Here is an 18,426-nt window from a genome sequence, read left to right as displayed (position 1 = left end):
GATAAAGAAACAACCATCTGTTTGCCTTATAAAGAATACTTAAGACATTTTAAAGCAAGTTAACACAACACTTGAAAACTTTTTTTAAAAAAAAAGGTCACTCACACAGGACTCTGTACCTTCCATACATAAGCACACATACTGAGATCTTTACACAACTCCAAGGATGAATATACTATTCTCCATTCAGAATTAGTCCCCAACTTTGTGGGAGATGTTTACAATAGCTCTAAGGAAGATGCTACTGTTAAGCAATGCAGAGGAAAGGGCATATATGTCTTAGTTTCCAAGTTGATGGGAAACACAGACAAGTTTCTTTCATTAAACTATCCTGAATCATGCAAAGCTACTTAAGGATAAAAGTAAAATGTGCTGCTTATATACCACCCTATAGCACTTAAAGCACTCTCTGTGTGGTTTACAATTTAATTATACAGGCTACACATTGCCCCCAGCAAGCTGGATGCTCAATTTACCAACCTCGACGAATGGACGGCTGGATTAACCATGAACCAGCTACTTGAGCACATCTGAGCCAAACTCAGGTCCTGAGCAGAGTTTTGACTGCAGTACGAGAGTTTAACCACTGTGCCACAAAGTTAATAAGTTAATGCACTATACACTTGCTTGGGAAAGCTTAATGATTCTGTTAACTAATTATTATGATCTCAATACTATATTCAGTTACCTAGAAGTTATCCTGTTGAACTAGCTGGAACTTACTTTTTAGTAAACAATACTGGACTGATCTGTTCAAAATGACAGCCTTGGCCAGAATGAAAACAAATAAGAAACCAGCATAAAACAGGAGATTTTCAAGAAGCCATAAAGCAAAAGAAAGATATAGACCATAAGCCAATTTACCTTTATCTCGGTTCTTGCTCTGTGAGGAAAAAGCTGACTAATCATCGAAAAATCAGTTCCGACCATACTTATAGCCAGAAAGAACATTTCTGTTTCTGTAAAGAAAATGAATTAGTTTAACTAGTCTTAAAATGTTGACAGTTCTTAGCATATCAATCTAAATCTTATGATAAACAGAAGCAACCTTTATGGACTATTCGGCCAGGGTGTGCTTTTTCTTGTTTTTGGACTGCAAAAACCTCAATAATTCCCCGGGCAGAATTTTGGGAGTTGCAGCCGACAAAGATAAATGTACAGACTCTAGATTCCATCCCTGTAAAGAAGAGTGTTTGCTGACATGTTCCCACCATATCAATTGCCTTCCATTTTTAATTTTCAAAAGAAGAAAACTGTTGAGGTGCTTTCTGGGAATTGCAGCTATTTGGGAAGTGCCCTCCATAGAACCTAACAGGCAGCAAGACTGTAACTCCCCATGTTCTCCACCTCTAGGAGGGTCCTGCTCATCAGTCAACTACACCCACTGAAACATAACAAATAATGTTTACATCTTAACTTGGGGCATTTTGCACCCAACAGTTAGTAAGACAGTGGTGAAACTACACATGAGGATTTTGGATGCTATGTACATGCAACAGTAAAGCATTTATGTGATTGCTACTGCTATCCATATTAATAAAGAAAAGTATTCTGATGGATACTGCCACTTTTTTGCAGCAAATGGTAGTGAAACCTTTCATTGCTATCTGCACATGACTGAAGTGCATGTATCCATAATTAATGAATGACAAATTCGATTATATAGCCTTGTGTACTTAGATTTTATTTAGTGACTGAAATCAAGCGAATGAAATTATGGAGCAATAATAAAAATAATAATAAAAAGTCACTCTATCTTTTGTCTGGTTGAGTACATCTTAAACCAAACAAGTCATCCACTCTAAGAGTTCACTCTTCAAAAACTAATGATTAAAAAAAAGATCAGGGCTAAACATCAACGCTTGCAACATTAAAACCAGACCAACCTTTTTCTGACCATGGCTTGGTATAGTAACTTCTTCTGAAACTTGAGTAAGTTGTTGTGGAACCACGCTCAAAGATGGGATCATTTTCTTCCACTACACATTGTCCTTTTGTCCTTAAAACTTCTACTGTTAAACTGAAATGTGAAGTCAACAAATATTAAACATAAGACAATAAGACAATAATTAGAATACAAACCAAACACTAAAGGAAGCATCAATACAAGTATGCCAATTGTTTCTGTAGACAGCAAAGATGAATTCCTACCCATATCAAGATTTTAGAGCACTAATCATTTCTGTACTGTTTTCTACAATGTTCAATGGATTCCATACAAGCCTTATTATCTTTCTATACAGAGAAGTATCTCATTCAGAGTTGCCCCACTTATTCCATGTGCCTTAAATCACTTCATTACATCATTTCCTTCTCTCTGCAACTTAAAACCGAGTGCATGCTTTAGAACCTCCATTCTGCCACCTATCTCCTCTGTTTTCAGGGCACCTGGGAGGGCATAAGCATTAAAAATGATGCAAAAACAGCTGGATCGGTTAAACAAACAAGAGTAACAAGAATGGGAAGATGAGATCAACTTTGCACAAGAATGCAGATACCAAAAAGCGGGGGGAGGGGGGGAGGAGTCAACTCGGATCAAAGTGGGCAAAAGAAGTAAGTGGGCTTAGAGAGGCCGGGGTACTGTGGCTTGGGAAACAGGACTGGGGACAAAGCTTTGTTGAAAGGGCAATGTTTGCCCCAGTGCACTTGTTCATAATACTGTACGGTGTAGTGTCTGTGTTCATACCAGGGAAAGCTTTCATTACATAAAGGGATCTATTAACATAACAATAACTGAACCATTTGTAGACATATGCAAAAAATTGTGGGTTTCATTGCAAAGGAAAGTTTCCTTATGCAAGGAGAGTGATGGAGGCACAAAGATATAAATATTAAAAATATACAGAGAGTAGAATTAGGAAGAGCAAAATTCTTGAAATCATGGAGGATGGATGAAGCACAACATGACTGGAGGAGGGCTAATACTGTCTCTATCTTCAAAAAGGGCAAAAAAGAAGAACCTGAGAACAATAGACCAGTCAGTCTGACATCAATCCCAGGGAAAATTCTGGAGCAAATTTTAAAGCTATCAGTCTGTAAGCATCTTGAAAACAATGCAGTGATAACTAGAAGCCAATATGGATTTATCACAAACAAATCCTGCCAGACTAATATTATTTTTTGATCAAGTAACCTCCCTGGTAGATGGTGGGAATGTTGTAGATGTAATATATCTTGACTTCAGCAATGGTTTTAACAAAGTACCCTACGATATTCTGATTAGCAAGGTAACTAGATGTGGGCTGGAGAGAAAAACTATGAGGTGGATACACAGCTGGGTACAGAAACATAGAGTTTTTATTAATTGCTCCTTCTCAAATTGGGAGGAGGTAACAGGCGGGGCACCACAAGGCTCAGTGCTGGGCCCAGTTCTCTTCAACATTGTAATTAGCCTTGGATGAGGAGATTAAAGAAAAGCTTCTCAAATTTGTAGACACAAAATTTTATGTAATACCTAATACCCTGGAAGACAGAAACAAAATTCAAAATGATCTAGATAGACTTGAGCACTGGCTGAAAACAACAGAATGAAATTCAACAGAGATGAGTGCAAAGTACTGCATCTAGGAAAAAGAAACCAAATGCACAGTTACAAGATGATGGATATTCGGCTCAGCAAGAAAGCTATATGCAAGAAGGGTCCTGGAATTGCTTTGGATCACAAGCTGAAAATAAATCAACAGTGAGATGTGGCTGCAAAAAAAAAAGAGCAAATGCAATTTTAGACTGCTTTTACAGTACAGTCTTCAAATTATGGGAAGTACTAGTTTCTCTCTATTCGGCACTGGTTAGACCTCGCATTCTGTATCCAGAAATATGATAGCACTCTTCAAATACTTGAAATATTATCATACAAAGGAGGCATAGGAACTGTTCTTGGTCATCCCAGACTGCGAAACATGTAATAATGGGCTCAAGTAGCAGGTTGAGATTCACTATTAGGAAAAACGTCCTAACTCTTAGATCAGTATGACAATGGTATCAATTACTTCGGGAGACAGTGAGAACTCCAGCACTGGAGACATTCAAGAGAAAATTAGACATCCATCTGTCAGATTTTAACTTGGATTTCTGCACTGAGCAGTGGGTTGGACTCAATGGCCTTATAGCCTCCTTCCAACTCCATTATTCTATGATTCTATAATCTATAGATCTATGCACTGGATCCACCTTATGTAGGTCTACTCAGAAAGAAGCCCAGTGAGCCCAGTGGGACTTGCTCATATGACAGGTTGCACAGGATTTCAGGCTTATGAAGAAAGAAAGTGCAAAGAAATAGAAGAATTAATGTCTGAATGATACATCTGTGAAGTAACAAGAGCTTTGTTTCAAGCAGCAATGTGTCTTGAGTCAGAACTCAGCAGTCTTATAAAATTTTACTTACTTATTTATTTATTTATTTATTCATTCATTCATTCATTCACTCATTCATTCATTCTGGGTGGTTGACATATAAAAACGAATAGGAAATAGAAACAAGTAAAATAACACAATAACAAAGAAAAGGCAAATAAAGGGCAAATAAAATGTGCTTGCCCTTTTTCTCAGGCAGGCATCAATTGCCAAAACTTAACCTTTCTTCATCCAGAATAATCGAACCATCTTCAGCAACTTTTACTCGAGGAACTAAGAGGGGGCCATCATCTTCTCCTTCATCTTCTTCATCATCTTCCTCATTTTCATCTACATGATCAGCAACAATTCTTTCTTCGGGTCTGCAAGTTGAGCAGATAATCAAATACAAGAGATCTTATTCCATATTCCCTTTGCAAACATAAAACATCCTCTGCAGCCCAATTATGCCAGTTACTTCTAGGAGCAGCATTAGAACAATTACCACAAGTCATTCATTTTATAGTATTATTCTACTCTAGAGGGTGTAGGACTTTCTGTCTGAAGTTTCACATTGAACATGTTGCTAAACATCTGTTTCAGATAAAAGCTCATCAATTCCAAGTGAATTTCACAATGCTCCACCTTATATGTCACATTTAGCGTCCACATATGGAACTGTATGCATAAATTCTTAATTAGCATACATTGCTGTTAACTGTCATTTCAAACTTAAATCACTAATTATATTCTGATGATGAGAGAAAAATATTACTCTTTAGCTTGGGTCACTGTAGAAGTCTTCTCTTTTCTCTTTTCTTCTACCAGTGAAGACCTGTTGAAAAGAAATAATAATAATAATCAAACAGATTTTGTCGATTTGGCCTAAGTTTAATACCACATAGTCTGCTGTGACAATACATGTTCCACCTGCTGTATACCTGCATGACTGCACAAGGTGCTTCAACTTGAAATACTAGACATTGTCTCAGCTTATTCTCATAAACAGCACCAAGACAAAACCAATTTAAATTATATGGTTTATCAATCAACATATCAAGAAAATGGTGATAAATCAGAACTTCCAAGTGTGTAGGCTCAAACTGTATTACAAACGAACAACTCCTTAAATGTGACAAATAAGACCAACGCAATTTAGGCAACTCAATTTAGAATCCCAAGCTTCCTAGGAGCCTACACCCTGACTATTTGCACAAATTCATTCTTAAAAATGAGTCACAGTACTGGGTCTTCATAAGTATTTATTTAAACTGTCAATGAGATATAGCAAATTTTCTGTTCTAACCATTGTACAGTATCAGTTACAGGACAAAGTACACTGCAGCAGCATAGGCTAGTATACAGGAGCATGACAGTAATATTATTGGAAATCAGGAAACAAGGGGAAAACATAATTAAAAAATACAACCCTACAATTTGATACAAGGCTACTGAGGTGAAAGTTCCACTGAGTTTAGCAACACTTATTCTCAGGTATGTGCATACAGAACTGCAGCCTCACTTGTTTTAGGGTGGTTGTTGTTATTGTTCTTGTTGTTGTTTTTGTTTAATACACTAGTTTGTATCTTTCCTTTCAGAATACAGAGAGCAAAACTTCCACCATAATAATAAAATTCCACTTCTCTCACTTGGTTGCAAATGAGCATGGAGCTTATTAGGATTTGTACTTAAACTTCTTTTCAAAAAGCCACGCCTTTTCTGTTTGTTTGTTTTTTAATGCGTCTCTTCAACAGACTTAAAAAAATATTTAAGAAATTGATTTCTGTGTTGGAGCAAAAACTTTTGAGCTCTTTGTTGGCTTTTTTTGTGTCTTGAAAGCTAATCTGAAATTTTCCATCCAGAAGGCTGTCACCAGACATCATCTTCAAACTGAAAGCACTACAGTACTATTTTCCATGTCATGGAATAAAGTGAAGCTAAAAAGAAATGACACTTTCAGGAAGGAGAAACAGGCATGGAAAGTACCAGGAAAAGTCACTGTACTAACAAGACAAGAAGAACTTCAAACAGATGGTGAAAAATGTTGTTAATATCTATAGAGAAATCGGAGCATTTATTTTCCTTAATATACCATTTCAAAGAGCCCTAAATGCATTCATAAAATGCAATGAACAATATTAAAACACAACTATTCATATGGATCTTTCCAGAAGACACCTGATGATAGCAGCACCTGTGGGCAAGGGAAGAGCAGTATACCTATAGAAAGCACTTTTAGTGACCTTCTTGACCTCATTCATCTCTTACATTTACTTGTCATACCTTCCTCTGCAGTACTGAAGACATTCTAAGTAGGATACAACACAAAGAGGCTCTTGTGCCATAAATATACGACTGGTAATTAAGAAAACAACATTTTAAAGCTGGCACCTTTCATGGATAATAGTCTGAAGCCTACACCTTTTAACTGAACATTAGAATAACTCTTTCTTTCAAACTATGAAAGAAAGGTCAAGCTAGCAGTCTCTCTTTCTTGGGCAGGGCGGGAGGGATTCCACAAATCATTCAACAGGTATCCGGCAAAGATGTTTCAGATCAGCAGGGCACTAGGTCATAGTATCACTTGCATAGCCCCACACAGGCCAGATGGTCTCAAGGAGCACAAACATGTTCCCAATGGCATATTCTGTTCAGCCACAGTGCCAACAAGAGATTCCTGCCAGCACCTCTCACCCCTGATCCCCTCTTTATTCTCTTGCATGGTGAAAAGCAAGGCAGAAAGCACAACCATTTAAGTCCCACGTGCACCCATGACTGGGGAGAGAAGACAGCAAGATAGAAAATGGGCAATCTGGAAATGATCTACTATTTTTTTTTCAGAGGTTACCTTCTTATATACTTAATCATTCTGTACTGATTTGAATGTGGACTTGACACAAGATTCAGGCCGAAGTCTTAATTCAACTACAAAATTTACTGCCTATACCAGTCACCATATCTCAGCCCAACCTCACAGGTCTGTGGTGAGGATAACAGGAGGCCCTCAGACACTATCCTTAGAATATTAGACAAAGAGAAGAATAAAGGTCTAACTAAATTCAAATGTTTAAAAAAGCATATATTCTACAATCAAATGGAAAATTAGTACTCACTTCATAGGATTGTTTTCAGGGAGATAGTATATGAAGTCTCTCATAATCATTTTTGAACGATCTTCTGGCATGTTTTTTTCAATTACCGGGGATTTGTATTTCCGTTGTTCCTGGACACAACATTCAGTAGTTATTTATTACTTGTTTATTTTAACTTTACCTTGGTTTTCTATACAATTGATGAATTTAAGTGAAGTTGGCCATTTTAATACTCTTTTACTGTTCAGCTGTGGCTATAATCAACCAAAACCTACCCTAGAGGAGTGGAGGACCCTCCAAAGCAGGATGAGGGTCCTGGAGCAGGATTGCTGGGTGAAGGGAACCCTCTTTTCATGAAGGAAAATTACTCTGCACAAAGCTGGAATCAACCCATAAACTTTACCATATTGGAATAATAATAGTTAAGTGCCATCATGTTGGCCTGGACTTATGGGAAACCCTTCCAGGGATTTCAAGGTATAGAGAACCCCAGATCAGTTTATCATTTCATTCTCCTAGTGGCCTTCTGAGACTGTGCACCTTGCCCAAGGCTACACAGGCTAGTTCTTCTCCGGGGGGGGGAGGGGGCATAAAAGAAAATCTAATTTCTGACTTCTAACTCAGCAGCAAGGCACCCAACGCAGTGAGCTACCCAGTCAGCTATTTGTATTCTATATGCTGAGTTAAAGCATTCTAGGCAAGAAGGCTTTATGTACCAGAATTGAAAAGAAGTTACATTTCTTCAGCATACAGTGGGGTCTTGACTTGAGAACTTAATCCGTATTGGAAGGCGGTTCTCAAGTCAAAAAGTCTGTAAGTCAAGTCTCCATTGACCTACAGTGCACTGAAAACCGATTAATCTCGTAACAGGCCGTTTTTGTTCCATTTTGGTTTTTTTCTGGTCTGTAAGTCAAATCTCAGTCTGCAAGTCAAACCTAAATTTTGCGGCCAGAGAAGTCTGTAACTCAAAAAGTCTGTAAGTCAAGGGTCCACTGTATAGAAAGCCCACTGTGGTTACCACTGGCTTCCTTCATTTCAGCAATATAATTCATGGAACGTTCTTTGGGATTGGAAAACTTTTGGCCTAAAACTTTTGGCATGACACTGGGAAGAGCTGCTGTAGTGAGAGCAAAATGAAAGAATATTTCATTTTGCCATTCCTGAATTAGAAATCGAAATGTTTGTCTGATCTAGTGAGGATCCCCATGAGGTGCTGCACCAGATCCAGATCTACTTTCAACCCACTTTTCCCCTAGTGATCATTAACCCTAAAATTGACATAATGTGCTATGTTACATTATCACATGACATTATATATTGAAAAGCAAAAAGTCTGTGTATATGTTAGGTGCCACCAAGTCACATCTGACTTACAGTGACCCTAGCAAGGTTTTCAAGGTAAGTGAGATGTTTTACCAGTGCCCACGTCCCCTAATGAGTTCCCATGGCTGAACAAGGACTCAAATGTGCATTTCTTGAGTCCTAGTCCATCACTCTATCTGCTACACCACAATGAGTACTGAAGAGCTTTTAGCAAAGTACAATTAGTACAGCACCACAAGATTATGGCATGATTTGTGTGCATATGAGCTATGGCTTCTCATGGGAACTACCACTGCAAATTACATTTATAAGTGAAAAAAAAATCCATTTCAACCCCTAGCATGTCCAGGAAATATTAGAAAAGCTTTATGTTTGCAGTGCTACATTTCAGGATTCATCTACTCTAGTGACTATACCAAGCCAAACAGGCCATCAGTCTTACTTGACATAAAGCTTTCTAGACATAAACCCAGCCATACCTTCTCTTTCTTCAACTCTTCCTTGAGCATTTTCCTTAGCTTCTTTGTTTTGATTATCTTCTCACGATCTGAACATATCTTTTTCTCTCTCACTGGAGTCAGTTTTGACTGTGTTTGACTCTTGACTTCCTCTTGAAGAGTTTTCTCTTGTGTGGGCCTCTCTTTGAGGGGTGTGAATGTGCTCTTTTCCAGGGCTTCATCACTTCTATGAGTTGTTGCATGCACATTTGGCTCTTTACTGGTAGATTTTTTAAACGGAGAAAACTGTGGTACCTGGGGAACAGGAGTTTTCTTCTCGGGCAACACGGGAGACTTAGGAGAACTTTCAACATTAACTTTCTCAGAGGAAGGTGACTCCTTCTGAAGAGGAGAACTGCCAAAAGTAGAAGAGTGGGATACTTGTTTTGGAGGACATTTTGATGCCAAATTGACAGGATGCTGTACAGGTGGGAGTGTGACTCTTGGTTTAGCAAGATTGGGCAAAGTGGATATTCGTTTTCTTCTCTGAAGAAGGGTCTCTGAATGTTTACTACCATCTTGCTCACTGCTTGCATCACTGGTCTCAGATCTGGAAAATTCAGAGAGCAATATACCTGTTGTGAAATTTTTACCATGTCTGTGTATACACAAGCACATACTAATATGGTGCTAAACCAATGACATCATATTAGAGTCGCCTTTTTTCAAGACATCAACATTAATCCAACAAACATATTTGTACTTCATATCTGATGAATTTTCATTGTTAGCATCAGTGTCTCAAGTACATACGTATAGCTCACTGTTAGAAACCTAATGCCTATTCCTTGAACATGTGTGTACCCCACTTTGGTGGGTAAGCTATCACGATAAATACCAGAAATAGACAGATTCGCATACAGCTTATATACAAATACATCACACATGATCAGCATGGAAAACTGTTGCTATGTCCTGATGATACACCACTGAGATTCCACTAATGGAACAGACTAATCAATGTGAACACGTTTTGCTAGTGTTGTTGCTACCTGACCTAATGCATACAAACTCAGATGTAATTCCCATGAATTTTATGGGGGTTACTTACATGAAAATGTACAATAAATTGTAGTTGTACAGTGCTATTGTATACAGTGGTGCCTCGCTTAGCGATCCCTCCGTTGAGCGATGAAATCGCTTAGCGATGCTGTTTTTGCGATCACAAAACTGATCGCTTTGCGATGTTTCCTATGGGGAAAATTTGCTTTGCAATGATCACGGGGAAGCGATCATCGCAAAGCCCCCATTTTCGGCCAGCTGATCGGCGGTTCCAAAATGGCCGCCCACTGTTTTGCCTCGCTTTAGAGGCACCGCAAATGGCCGCTGCAATGGAGGATTTCCACTTAAGGTTAGTTTGGAAGCCCACAGGAACGCATTAAACACGTTTTAATGCGTTTCTATGGGCTTTTTAAAATCACTTAGCAACGTTATCGCTTAGCAACGATTTTTGCTGCACGGATTAACATCGCTAAGCGAGACACCGCTGTACTCAGATACAAGCTTTACTGTCTACAGTGGATTTACAGATAAGCAGAATTTTTTATTTAAAATATTTTTATCCCACCTTTCTCCTTAAAAATAACCAAGGTGGCTTGTATCATTAAAAGACAGTATGTAAGGCTAACAACAGTAATTACACAAATACTAAAAGGATCAAACAAATTCCACATTAAAAACAGTAAACAAAAGCAACACCACCAAAACACATTCAAAGTAGTCAAGTACAACAATCCATTTAAAAACTCAACTCAGGTAGCCAGCCACTACAGGAAAGCTTACCTGAAGAGAAAGGTCTTTGCCTGCTTGCAGAAGGACAGCAAAGATGGGGCCAGCCTGGCCTCCTGTGGGAGGGAGTTCCAAAGTCTGGGAGCAGCAACAGAGAAGGCCCTCTCCTGTGTCCTCACCAAATGCACCTGTGAAGGTGGTGGGACTGAGAGAAAGGCCTCTCCTGATGATCTTAGCATCCAAGCAGGCTCATGAAGGGAGGTGTGGTCCTTGAGATATCCTGGGCCCAAGCTATTTAGGGTTTTATAGGTTAAAACCAGCACTTTCAATTGTTCCAGAAACAGATCAACAGCCAGTGTGGCTGTTTTAATTGGGGGGGGGGGAGTTATGTGATACCTGTGATGAGTCCCAGTTAGTAATCTGGCTGCTGCGCTTTAGACCCGAAAAGGTTTCCTGGCATAGAGTGTGTTACAGTAATCCAGCTGGGAAGTAACTAAGGCATGAGTCACCATGGCTAGATCAGAACTCTCTAGGAACAGGAACAGATGGCATACTAGTTTTAATTACGCAAAGGCTCTCATGGCCACCACTGAAACATGGGCATCCAGGCTCAGAAATGAATCCAGGAGCACCACTAAACTGTGCACCTGTGTTTTCAGAGGGAGTGTAATCCCATAAAGCATAGGCTGTATCCCTATTCCTTGATCTGTCTTTTGACTGACCAGTAGCACCTCTGTCTTGTTTGGATTGTTTTTCAGTTTATTCACCCTCATCCAGTACACTAAACACTGATCTAGAGTGGAAACAGCTTCCTCAGATTTAGATGGAAATGAAAGACAAGAGTTGGATGTCATCCACATCCTGGTGACAATGAACCTTAAAACTCTGAACAACTTCTTTCGGCTGTTTCTTCTAAATGTTAAATAACATAGGAGACAGAACCCTAAGGTACTCCACAGGCCAACAGCTAGGGTATTGAACAGGAGTCCCCCAACACCACCCTCTGAGTTCTCTCCTCCAGGAATGACCAGAGTCACCATAAAACAATGCCTTGAAGTCCCATCCAAGAGAGATGGGCCAGGAGGACACCACGGTCAATGGTATCAAAAGCTAGTGAGAGGTCCAGCAGAACCAACAAGCAGACATTCCACTTGCCCAGTTCCCAGTGTAGGTCATTCACCAAGGTGACCAGAGCACTCTCCACCTTATAACCAGGCCTGAAGCCAGACTGAAATGGATCTAGATAATCCATCTCATCCAGGAACTCCTGGAGATGAGAAGCCAGCAACTTGCCCGAGGATAAAATATTACAGACTGGTCAGCAATTATTCAGCACTGTGGGTTCTAATGTGGGCTATTTTCAACAGTGGTCTTACTACAGTATTGTCTTTTTAAAGCAAGTTGGATTCCTACTCTGCTGCAAGGAGGCATTTACCGCTCCCTCTACCCACTCGGACATTCCCCCTCTGGCTTCTTTTATGAGCCAGGAAGGACAAGAGTCTAGCAGCCATGTGGTAGCTATCACTTCTGCAAGGATCCTGTCCACATAATCTGGCTACAGAAACTGGAACTCATCTATTAACACAGAACAAATAGGGACCATAAGCATGAATAGGATTACAGTCTTAAAAGTAACAAGAAAAAGAATGCAAAGACACGCATAAAATGCAGAATGGTAGCCAAAGCCTATATAATCCAAAGAAAACTATTTTAATATATTCGCGAAGGCTTTCATGGCCAGGATCTAATGATTGTTCTGGGTTTTTCGGGCTCTTTGGCCGTGTTCTGAAGATTGTTCTTCCTGACGTTTCACCAGTCTCTGTGGCCGGCATCTTCAGAGGACAGCAACCTGTGCTCTGGTGTAGTTGGCTTGGCTTCCACTTCCAAGCCAACTACACCAGAGCACAGGTTGCTGTCCTCTGAAGATGCCGGCCACAGAGACTGGCGAAACGTCAGAAAGAACAACCTTCAGAACATGGCCAAAGAGCCCGAAAAAACCGAGAACAACCAAAACTATTTTAGATAGCACTGCAGTTTTCTACAAATTTAGTACAATTTTTCTTGGGAGCTGACAGAATCTGTAATATACCAATCAAGTGCAAAATTAATACTCTGTACTTACCTTAAATTGCAATTCAGCTGAGTGCTGCTTAGGCTTTCTTTACCTGTTTTAATTTTCTAAAGCTCCCTTTAAGCTCTTTTACAGATAGCAGAAAGCTATCAATAAACAACTCGAATGTCTTCTACAAACTGATTTCCTACAAGTTTTCTCCAGTAATTTTCAAGAGAAGTCATACAGATTTGTGCATAATGTGATATATCATGGCAGGAATACTCGTACCTTCATACAATCACTGGTAAGTCATCCTACTATTTAAAAAAAGGTAAAGCCATAAAGCCAGCGTTTGTCTGAAGACCATTTCCATGGTCATGTGGCCAGCGCGACTAGACACGGAACGCCATTACCTTCCCACCATGGTGGTACCTATTTATCTACTCACATTTACATGCTTTTGAACTGCTAGGTTGGCAGGAGCTGGGACAAGTGATGGGAGCTCACTCTGTTGCATGGATTTGATTTTACAACTGCTGGTCTTCTGACCCTGCAGCACAGGGGCTTCTGTGGTATAACCCACAGCGCCACCACGTCCCTCTCTACTATAAATACATATTAACAAAATTGAATTTTGAAAAGGAAACATCTTCCCTACACATGGCAATACTGTTGTGAACTGCAGATGCAACATATGAGCAGTAAAAATGGACAAGTTCCTAAAGATGTCGTATATTCAAGAATTAACTTGTGTGCACACATGTTGTGGAAAAAATTATAAATGGAAAGCTAGTGAACCATGTCCCAAGAGACATCTGATTGTATCAACACTTAACAATGCAAATTGGTTAAAGCTCCACTTCATCTAACTGTTCATATGCGTACATGAATAGCAAATGCTTAACAATATCACACAACTTTACACCATGCCGCACATTTATGATGCATATTCTCTTACCATTCTTTATTGTGTGACTAAGACTATCATACCTTTCAGATATCACATTGTAAATGGATTAGACATTTACATGCACAAGCAACTGCCCATGGGAACTGGCAGATCAACTTACTCAAATATCAATTGCCATTTTTCTTCCTACAACAACCAATCGAAAGACTTGTTCTTGTTCTGAAAATACTTCCTATAGACTGACAGTCAAATATGGTGGGACAGAACATCACTTGCACAATCCAACTAATGCCAAATACAGTATCAGAATACAAATTATTTCATCATCCAAGATCAGCACTGAAGTTCTCAGATCTTTAACATTAAGTAATGAACAGTGCCACAAAATTGAATTTCGAAGAGGTAACATCTTCCCTGCATATGGCAATACAGTACTGTTGTGAACTTCGGATGTGATATACGAACAGTAAAACTAGTCAAGTTCGAAAAGATGTCTCATTTTCAAGAAATAGCTTATTGGGTACACATGTTGTTGAAAGATGTTGTTGAAACTTAAAATGGGAGAACCAGTGACACCTAGACAATTTATTAAAGTTAGAAACTTAAAAAACATAGTAGTATTCGCTTACACATGAAAAATTAGACAGCTGATAACTCAAAAGCAGACAATTCACCTCTGGTGACACAAAGGAATGTCAGAAAAATTACTGTATCCCAGGAGGCTACAAAAACCTCTATGCAGGTCACACAGATTTTGGACGTGCACATGCGAATCATTTCTGGCCATCCCAAGCGCGACTCTTTGTGTCTCCTTCTTCTGAAACAGCCAAACTCAGAAATCCCGGTGATTTTTGTGGCAAGAGGAACGAGAGAGTCCAAGGCCATCTCCAGCTAAAGGCACGCCTTACCTGCTATGGTCGCGATCATCCCCGCCAGGCTGAACGTCTCCGAGAGCGGCAGCCTCTCCCGGCTGGACGGCTGAGCCCCCTGCGGCCGCAGACGAGCAGGTCGTGGGTGCGGAGCCCTGCGGACCGTCTACATCGCGGGCCGGCGGGGGGACCGCGCTGCCGCTGCCGCCTCTCCCCGCTGCATTCGGCCTCACGTTCGGCTTCACGCTAAACCTGGAACGGCGGAACATGGCGCCGAAAGGGACCCGCCGACGCTCGCTAAAGCCCGCCGTCCCCCTTTTCCTCCGGTCGGCGAGGCCGCCTCATGTCACCGGCCCAGCTTCGCTCTCAGCCCAAACTCCGCTCCCCGCCCTTCCTTTCCCTCCCGGACTGCGTGAGGAGGGCCTGACAGCTCCGCCGGAACGCAACGCGGGGGGTACGTCATCAACCTGCGACAAACCAGCCCTGACCTTTTTTTTTTTTTCCTGTGCAATTATCAAGGCGCTTTCGTGCTACCGGGAAAGGCCTTGTACTCTTGCTCTTCAGCTTCCCGTACAGTTCCGCCGGGGGTAGGGGGGGGCTTGTTATTCTTCCTCATCCGAAGATATGCCCGACGTGCGGCAGGTTGCGAATTCCCACACCCACTGGATTTAAGGGGACTCTTTCTCTTCTTTACTGCAATCCTGACATTGGTGCTCTCTGTTGTAGGCGTTAAAATGTTAGAATGCCCGTGTACCGATTTCCTTTGTTATAGAAAGCACAAAACAACGCTGCGAATGTTATTTTCAAGTTGCATCTTAAGTTTTAAAAGATGATTTTAATATCGATATTGCAATGTAGATTTTTATATACACTTCTGGAACAGCCTTTTATTTGCTCAGACGCTTCCAATGAAAGAATGTGATTAAATCCTATACTGCAGTTCCAAAGGGCCACAAACTTTTAATATTGATAATTAATGGCATTAATTAACATAATGGGTGGAGTTTCTCTATTCATCCCATAAAATGTACTGCAGTTTGTATTTTCATCAATAAAGTCATACAAAAAGGGACATGATTTTCTCACAGTATCTGCAAGTTTTCCTTATTAACAGCACTAGAGACTGTATTTTGGAATTTATATGAGAAGAGTTGCTCTTTTTATAAAACCTAGACTAGTCCTAATGTAAATCAAGTCAGAAATATCTCTGGCAGCAAAATTATGAAACTGAGGCTGTCCTTTTTGGGGCACATCATGAAAAGGCAAGATTCTCTGGAAAAGAGAATAATGCTAGGAAAGGTTGAAGGCAATAGGAAAAGAGGAAAGCCAGATATAAAATGGATTGACTCCCTAAAGGAAGCCACAGGCTTAAGTTTAAAAGAGCTGGACAAAGCTGTTGAGGACAGAACATTTTGTGGATCATTTAGTCATAGGGTTCCTATAAGTTGGAGGTTACTTGACAACACATAACAGACCAGTCTGACAGTCATTGCTGGGGTGGTGGCTTTCAACTAACTCTAGTTAGTAGTAGTACTGTGACAACCATAAGACTACAATTAATTAATCAAACCACTGAAACCGCTAATGTGGAGGAGCTTCACCCGGAGGCTTGTGGAAGTAAATCACCTCTAGATCCCATACTATCTTACCATCACAACCTTGTAAAGTAGATCAGGCCACAACATGAATGTGGCCCAAAGTCAGCCAAATTAGTATGTCAACAAATGTTCCCGGACTCCTACTCTAACCACTATCTGTACACTGGCTCTATTGTATTTCAGGTTGTTGTTTTTCCATAAATATTGATATAAGAAAAAGAGAACAAGAACGAAATATTGTGGCACAGTACCGTATTTTAAAGACTAATGGATTTAACGTGAGCTTTCATGGATCAGTATTTACTTCTTCAGACATGTGATGTTTCTGAAGAAGTGAACATTTCTGAAGAAGTGAATTTTGATTCATGAGAGCCCATTCTGAAACAAATCCATTTGTTTTACAGTGTCATAGTAGCCTGTCTTTTCTCCCATCCCTTTTTTCCATTTAATTTTGCCAACATGCGGAGACAAACTGAGACAACTACTTCTTTAGAAAATTATAATATAATCTCCTAAATTCCATGTTAAATAAGGAACTACACTGTCAACCTGTCACTAATCTAAGACCATCATAGATTACTATAACAATACAGTGGTGCCTCGCAAGACGATTGCCTCGCAGGACGATTAGTCTGCAAAACGATGGGTTTTTCGATCACTGTTGCGCTTCGCAAGACGGGTTTTCCTATGGACAATTTTCGCAAGACAATGTTTGGGTCCGTGCTTCGCAAGATGGGTTTTTGTTGTTGTTTTTTAGACCGATGCTTCGCAAGACGATGGTTTTCCCCACTGGAACGCATTAAATAGATTTCAGTGCATTCCAATGGGGAACCGCATTTCGCAAGATGATGTTTTCTATGGATGATTTTCACAAGACGACGATGTTTTTCCCCATTGGAACACATTAACTAGATTTCAATGCATTCCAATGGGGAACCGTGTTTCACAAAACAATGTTTTCTATGGACGATTTTCGCAAGACAACATTTTTCCCCATTGGAACACATTAAATAGATTTCAATGCATTCCAATGGGGAACCGCGTTTCGCAAGATGATGTTATTTATTTATTTATTTGATTTATACCCTGCCTATCTGGCCTAATAGACCACTCTAGGCAGTTTTCGCAAGACAGCGATTTTCGCGGAACGTATTAACATCTTCTTGCAAGGCACCACTGTAATCTAAAAACAAGCGGGTTAATAACTTTGTTGCTGTTATATAGCACTAAAATCTTATGAACAGGTGATGGCATTTGGATTCTGTAAGATTCTTCCTGACTTGGGTATTTATAGAGTTTCAGAAGCAACATATTTTTTTTATTTTTTTGGTAACAATAAGGTTACATGTTATACTGTATCAGTTGGCTTAGGTTAGGCATCCTTCAGTCTTGAGAGACTATGGTAACATGCTCTGTATGAGTGTCCTCTCCAGAGCACGAAGCCTGGGTAAAATAATATGGAGGATACGCTGTTACCCAAGCAGCAAATCCCCCCTCTCCATATTGCTGAAATAGTCCAATGGAAAGGCAAGAGCCAATACAATTGGTTCCAGCAATGTTGCAGGAGTTGCCAGAACAATATGAACTGCCTCTGGGACTCCGGGTCCAGATTTTGCCTCAAGGTTTACTCCTGAAGCCCTTTCCATCAGTGGATATAGCCATAAGGCAGTGGAGGTTTGAAATCAGTTTTCCTTCTCCTAGATGGGCTAACTTCCAAGGCTGACAAGCCCCGCCTACCCGGCCTATTCCACTATTCCACTTGAAGCATTTTAGAATTTAGAAGTCTTCATTCTTTGCTTCGCTTGCAGGCCACTCTTTGAAGTTCTGTTTCCAGTGTAGGCAACTCTTCATTTAAGTGCAGAACATGGAATATATTCTGAAAAAGACAAAAGCCATATTCAGAAAGATGCCTTATTCTGAAATTTCCCTGTGACTCCAGAAAAGAAGTGGGAGTCTGCTTTTCCATTTGAGGCGGTGCCAGGGTGTCTGTGAAGGCCATTTGTACATATGCAAACAACAGAAAA

General features: G+C 40.1%; 1 protein-coding gene across 6 annotated transcripts in view; it reads right to left on the bottom strand.

Annotated features, from left to right (window-relative positions):
- BDP1 (BDP1 general transcription factor IIIB subunit) overlaps positions 1-15,203 on the bottom strand; it is a 66,264-nt gene extending 51,061 nt beyond the window's left edge. For all 6 annotated transcript variants that reach the window (XR_013542227.1, XM_072992621.2, XM_072992623.2 and 3 more), the window contains exons 1-7: positions 14,844-15,203; positions 9,227-9,794; positions 7,446-7,555; positions 5,108-5,167; positions 4,575-4,715; positions 1,887-2,020; positions 865-959 (exon numbers count right to left, since the gene is read on the bottom strand). Coding sequence is in view for 5 of the 6 variants with exons in the window: in XM_072992621.2 (XP_072848722.2) it covers positions 865-959; positions 1,887-2,020; positions 4,575-4,715; positions 5,108-5,167; positions 7,446-7,555; positions 9,227-9,794; positions 14,844-15,073 (1,338 nt within the window). In the remaining variant the exon portion in view is untranslated. The remainder of the gene's footprint in view (positions 1-864; positions 960-1,886; positions 2,021-4,574; positions 4,716-5,107; positions 5,168-7,445; positions 7,556-9,226; positions 9,795-14,843) is intronic.
- Positions 15,204-18,426: the final 3,223 nt, after the last annotated feature.

The sequence above is a fragment of the Pogona vitticeps genome, chromosome 2, assembly GCF_051106095.1.
Source record: "Pogona vitticeps strain Pit_001003342236 chromosome 2, PviZW2.1, whole genome shotgun sequence".
NCBI lineage: Eukaryota > Metazoa > Chordata > Lepidosauria > Squamata > Agamidae > Pogona > Pogona vitticeps.
This window is presented reverse-complemented; position numbering and strand designations above follow the sequence as displayed.